This window comes from Poecilia reticulata, unplaced genomic scaffold, assembly GCF_000633615.1.
Source record: "Poecilia reticulata strain Guanapo unplaced genomic scaffold, Guppy_female_1.0+MT scaffold_280, whole genome shotgun sequence".
In the NCBI taxonomy this organism is placed as follows: domain Eukaryota; kingdom Metazoa; phylum Chordata; class Actinopteri; order Cyprinodontiformes; family Poeciliidae; genus Poecilia; species Poecilia reticulata.
The window spans coordinates 113,445-119,962 of NW_007615059.1; the positions used below are offsets into that span (position 1 = coordinate 113,445).

At 44.8% G+C, this 6,518-nt stretch overlaps 1 protein-coding gene across 7 annotated transcripts in view; it reads right to left on the reverse strand.

Moving 5' to 3' along the window:
* Nucleotides 1-6,518, reverse strand: part of LOC103460735 (bromodomain-containing protein 1-like) — a 37,187-nt gene that overhangs the window by 14,190 nt on the left and 16,479 nt on the right. For all 7 annotated transcript variants that reach the window (XM_008403025.2, XM_008403022.2, XM_008403023.2 and 4 more), the window contains 3 exons: nucleotides 2,472-3,215; nucleotides 2,251-2,377; nucleotides 2,029-2,162 (listed from right to left, as the gene is read on the reverse strand). In XM_008403025.2, the coding sequence (XP_008401247.1) occupies nucleotides 2,029-2,162; nucleotides 2,251-2,377; nucleotides 2,472-3,215 (1,005 nt within the window). The remainder of the gene's footprint in view (nucleotides 1-2,028; nucleotides 2,163-2,250; nucleotides 2,378-2,471; nucleotides 3,216-6,518) is intronic.

Here is a 6,518-nt window from a genome sequence, read left to right on the forward strand (position 1 = left end):
CCACCCACCCACCCACCAGGGCAGGGAACCAGGGATATCCACTACATTTAGCCCAAACTAGCTTAAGAGGCTCCAGAACAAATGGAGAAGCAGCGGTGGGACTCCACACTTCTACAGGAACAACAACAAGCCAGTTATGAACACCCACCCACCCACCCACCAGGGCAGGGAACCAGGGATATCCACTACATTTAGCCCAAACTAGCTTAAGAGGCTCCAGAACAAATGGAGAAGCAGCGGTGGGACTCCACACTTCTACAGGAACAACAACAAGCCAGTTATGAACAGGACACACTGTCTGCACAAACACACACACACTCAGCAATACACAGGCAGAGCTAAATCATACTGCTGTGTGTGTGACAAGGACAGACCAACTCCAGCCCTCATGGGGTGAGTGTGTGTGGGAAGGAGGGAGAAGAGGGCAAAGGGATGTTTTTCTGGTTCACAATCAGAAAAACAGACGAGTAAAAGACCAGAGAAATGCTGTTCCATGCTCCCCTCCWGCTGCTCTGTAGAGCTGCACTGCCACACCTCCCCTCCCTAGTATGTGTCCTAGCCCTTCCCTCACTCCCTTGCAGAGCAAATGAAATCGATCCATTCTTTGGGTTTGGTCCACAGAGAAGGGGAGGAACCCAATGAGCCGCCTGAGGAGGCTTCCTGAAGAGACTGTTGACCGGTCAGAGCGGACCCTTCTTGGTCCACATATCCCCCGTCAGCAGTGGGTCAGATGCAGGCCGGCGGGATGGGCAAGCACACAAACAGTCAGACATGGACTGGAATCTGTTTTGTTTTTTTTATCTCAAAGTGGACAACTTTCTGTTATTCGTGCTCTTGCACTTCTTGTATTTGTGCTTGTTGTCACATGCACTTTTTTCAGTCTTTCCAAATGTTTCGTCCATTGCTAACATGTTGTAAGGCGTTTTTCCGAGCCTCCTTTAAACGCAACACGAGTGCCGGTTTTACAGCTGTGCAGCAGTGACAGAGACCTGCTGCTGCTGTGCAGAGCAGCACAGGTGTATGTTAGAATCATGGCAACAAAAGGCAAATATCTTTGCACAGCACCCCCACCTCAGTCAGAGTGAGTCAAGTAATGCTGTTGTACGCAAATAATGTTAGCTAAATGATGACTAGCTAATGTCAATATAAGCTTGTTAACAAAATTAGGCTACTGATTTTGTCATCTATGTTCAAAAGTGGGAAGTACTGGTTACATTTACTTGAGCAGCGTTTTGGGAAAAACAGTACTTATGAGTAGTTTTACTGCACTGTACTTTTTTCTTTTGCTTGAGTAATTATTGCTACTCTTATTCAAGAAGATTAATTTTGCTTTTATAGGAACAGACTTCAGAGATTGGAAACATTAGATTCTTAGATTTCTGAAGCGTACGAGTTAATCTTTATGCAAATTTGAGCATAATGACTGAACATTTTATACATGTCACTGTTTACATCCTTGTTGTTTATTTTGTATAAACAAACATGATTATTTTATTTGAAAAATAAAGGTTTGTTTTTGTATTTATATTAATATAAAAGCTTGTTTGCTCAGCCCATCCCCCAAAATAAGCCAATACCGTCCCTCTGCTAAACTCATCTGGAGTCGGGGTCAGTGGACTCAGTCTGACGCTTGGGCCAATCTGAGGGCCGACTTATTAATTGCAGTATTAATTGTCTTATTATTTTGGTCATTGAAGAAAACTGATTTCTCCTTGAATTGTACCGTGACAGATCAGATTCCAACCGAAAATAATTTCAGCAGCCTTGTACCCTGTTACAATAATGTTAGTGTAACTAATGCAGAATTAAGCTTGGAGCGWGGAATAAGAGTTGTTTTTCTGATTCTATAAACTGGTAAAGTTTCCTCATGGTTATGATCTCCTTCGTCTTGTTTTATTCATCATCTGCTCACACAGATCAAACCATGGAGCAAAAGAAATGTAACGAGCTATCCTGATATCCTAGCAACAATTAGAAAGGTAGCAGAGGGGAAGTCTGTTTCAGCAAGGGAGCAGATACATTTCTCACCTGAAGAAATCTTGGCAGTCGTCTTTGTGAATTGTCCGTTGTCGGCACAGCTCATCAGAGAGCTTTGGTCGTCCACGGTGCTCCGCCTCACCGCCGTAGGTCGACCCTTCACACCTTTAGGCACCATGAAGGTGCTGGAAGAGATCAGATGAGGGCCACATTTAGAAAAACTGAAGAAATGAAGTTGGAAGGTCATTAGTCATGTCTCCAATCAGAACCCACCTGGAGTCACAGATGATGCTGTTGCTGGACGATATGCTGGACTCTGAGGCGCATCGCCGCCGGGGCTCCAGAATGCGTGGAGACACAGAATCCAGCTTCTCCTCCACCAAGAAGCCGTTGGTTAACCCTGAAGCAGAAACACACACGCACAAACCACGTCACTTGTCAGGAACATTGCCGTTGTCACCAGCAAGGGGCACTGTTCTTATGTGAAGCTCAACCTGTGCCAAGACGTTTGATCGGCGTCTCTTCCTCCTCCTTCTCGTCTTCCTCCTCGTCTTCAGTGCTGCTGCTGCGGGTCCTTTTCTTGGGGACCAGCAGGGTCTCCAGGCGAGGGATCACCACCGACAGGAAGGTTTTGGCACCCAGAAGGGGTGGCGATGCAGCAGGCAGCTCTGGGGTCATGGGTGCTTTCTGGGGGCTGGCACTCTTGGACTTACGGAAAATGGTGCGCTGGGGGCAGCTACCTGATAATTCAGAGGGAAAGTTCCTGTTTTGCAGTGGCTGGTCTGGGAGGGGCCTGTTGGTGGGTTGAGGGGGTTTTGAGGTAGAGGAGCTGGTGTTGTCATCAAGCTGCAAGGGAGCCTGCTCTGACAGGGGGACAACAGGCTTCAGAGTGGGGGGCACTGAGCCGCGTGGTGAGACATCAGGTTTAAATGAGGAGCTGAGCCGCTCCGAGGCTGGTGGAGGGATGGGAACTAATCCACTTATGGGACCCAGCTTTTCATCACACTGGCTGGGGCATTGTGGGAGATCCAGGGCAGGGGGTGGTGGATGTGGAAGGGCTTTCTTTAAGCCAATCTGGCTGCGGACCTCCATTATGGTCTTCTTGAGGAGCTTGAGCCTCTTCGTGCGGGACGGGCTGTGCTTCATGGCCGTACTAAGGTCCAGCTTCTCCAGAAGCTCCTTCAGCTGCTCCTCCAGCGGCATGTGCTGACGGTAGGAGGGTGCCAGCAGCCGGTCCACTGAGAAACAACAGCACAACACCATCATATCGTCTTCATCTCCCATCTGACCTGTGCTGACCCGACAGATTTACCACATGAAGACATTTTAAATATCCAAAAAAAAACAAAGGACTATATGGAGCACTATGTTGACAACTGAAACCAGAGAGACAGAGAGAGAGAGAAAGCGCTATAGAGAGAGAGACACATAGAAACAGAGACCTTGGTCTCCTTTGACAAATTAGGTCAAGACTCCATAGTTTTTCTCAAAATAACTCCCTTTTATCTTCACCTGCAGACGTACAATAAGCTTGATGTGAATTAAAAGCAGTGATCAGCTGCTGCATCATAGAACATTAAGCAGCTAAATAATCATAGCTTGAAAAATGTACAGTGCCTTGCAAAAGTATTTGGCTCCCTTGAACTTTTCAACCTTTGGCCGCTTTTCAGGCTTCAAACATAAAGACATTTTTTATTATTTTGTGAAGAAACAACAAATGGGATACAGTCATGAGGTGGAACTAAATTTATTGGATATTTTAAATTTTTTAACAAATAAACTGCAAAGTGGGACATGTAATATTATTTGGCCCCTTTACTTTCAGTCCAGCAAACTCACTCCAGAAGTTCAGTGAGGATCTCTAAATGATCCAATGTTGTCCTAAGTGACTGATGATAAGTAGAATCCTCCTGCGTGTAATTAAGTCCCCGTATAAATGCACCTGCTCCATGATAGTCTCAGGGTTGTGTTTAAAGCACAGAGAGAATCATGAAGACCAAGGAACACATCAGACAGGTCTCAGATACTGTTGGAGAAGTTTAAAGCCGGATTTGGATACAAAAAGATTTTCCAAGCTTTAAACATCTCAAGGAGCACCGAGCAAGCGATCATATTGAAAGGGAAGGAGTATCGGAACACTGCAAATCTACCAAGACCCGGCTGTCCCTGTAAACTTTYATCTGGAACAAGGAGAAGACTGATTAGAGATACAGCCAAGAGGCCCATAATCACTGTGGATGAACTGCAGAGATCTACAGCTGAGGTRGGAGAGTCTGTCCATAGGACAACAATCAGTCGTACACTGGACAAATCAKGCCTTTATAGAAGAGTGGCAAGAAGAAAGCCATTTCTCAGAAATATCCATAAAAAGTCTCATTTAAAGTTTGCCACAAGCCACCTGGGAGACGCAGCAAACATGTGGAAGAAGGAGCTCTAGTCAGATGAAACCAAAATGTAACTTTTTGGCCACAATCCAGATCGATATGTTTGGCATAAAAGCARCACAGCTCATCACCCTGAACACACCATTTCTACTGTCAAATATGGTGGTGGCAGCATCATGGTTTGGGCCTGCTTTTCTTCAGCAGGGACAGGGGAGACTGTTAAAATTGATGGAAAGATACAGGACCATTCTGGAAGAAAACCTTTTGGAGTCTGCAAAAGACCTGAGACTGGGACGGAGATTCATAAGACAACAATCCCAAACATAAAGCAAAATCTACAATGGAATGGTTCACATATAAACATATCCAGGAGTTAGAATGGCCAAGTCAAAGTCCAGACCTGAATCCAATTGAGAATCTGTGGAAAGAGCTGAAAACTGCTGTTCACAAACGCTCTCCATTCAACCTCACTGAGCTCCAGCTGTTTTGCACAGAAGAACGGTCAAGAATTTCAGTCTCTTGATGTGCAAAACTGATGCATACCTCAAGTGACTTGCAGCTGTAATCGCAGCAAAAGGTGGCGCTACAAAGTATTAATGCAAGGGGGCCGAATAATATTGCACACCCCACTGTGCAGTTTTTTATTGTTTAAAAAGGTTTAAAGTATGCAATAAATTTAGTTCCACCTCACAATTGTGTCCCACTTGTTGTTGATTCTTCACAAAATAATGAAAATTGTAGGTCTTTATGTTTGAAGCCTGAAAAGTGGCAAAAGGTTGAAAAGTTCAAGGGGGGCGAATACTTTCGCAAGGAAGTGTATATTTGCAATGTACTCTTGAAAAATGTGAATATATTGAATACACAATGTAATTTGTTTCACTTGGAAAGTGTGTTGTAATTGATCCTTCCGTGTTCTGGAAGCCTGATATGTTTAAGGTAGGGGAGTGCCTATCGATCGGCCACTGATCATAATTGGCCTATTTCTGTGAAAAAGTGTATGATCGGTGATCTCCGATCACCTGTATCTCATTTGCAGCCTGTGTGCAACTGATCTCCTCTTTCCTTCACACTGCGCAAGCGCGCAGCAGTAAATCCTAAGCAATGTGGTGAGGAACTACAATGCTGAGAGTGAACGTGGAAGTTTGGGTGTTGCGGTGGAAAATTACCTCGGGGGTAAATGCATCAACACGACGCATCTAATGTGACTAGACCTGTCATGATAACAAATTTTGCTGAGCGATTGTCTAAAAAATTATTGCGATAAACGATAATATTGTTTCAAGACCTTTTGATACTGATTTAATGGAAATGACTAATAATTCATGGTATTATTAGGGGAAGATATGTCGCACGTTGGGCCTCTGCAGGCTGCGAAGCATGAGATACAGGTGATCGGTTTTTGTGATCGGCAATTACAGACAGTGATCGACGATCACAGATCATACACTTTTTCACAGAAATCGGACCGATCATGATCGGTGATCGATCGACAGGCACACCTCTACAGAGTGCTACTACTATTTTCTATTGATATTGACCAGGGGTCCCCAAACTACGGCCCGCGGGCCGGATCCGGCCCGCCTCCACATTTGGTCCGGCCCCCTGAACAATACCAGAGAGAATTCAGATTTTTTTTTTCATATACCGTATTTTTCCGGTTTATATGTGGATTTTTCTTTAACCACCAGGGGGCTCTTTAGCACAGTGTTTTTCAACCACTGTTCCGCGGCACACTAGTGTGCTGTGAGTGATCCTCAGGTGTGCCGTGGAAATTATTCAATTTCACTATGGTACCGTATTTTCCGGACTATAAACTGTTACTTTTTTCCTAAACTTTGAACCATGCGGATTGTAGCCCGCTGTGGTTTTTCTGTGGATTTTTCTTCAACCACCAGGGGGCTCTCTAGCAGGAAGTGAATCAKTAGAAGTCAAAATTGTAAATCAAAGAAGAACGGCTAATTTTCATTTAGAACAAGCACATGCTAGCAGCAGGCAYGAYGGAGAAATGTTTTCAAACTCATATCATGCAGCTTTTAAGTTGAGGGTTGTCGATCTGGCTCTAAAGGAGGGAAATAGAGCCGCTGCATTTAAGCTCGGTGTGAACGAAACCATGGTTCGGCTTTGGAGACGGAGTGCTGAGTCCAGCTGATTTATTAG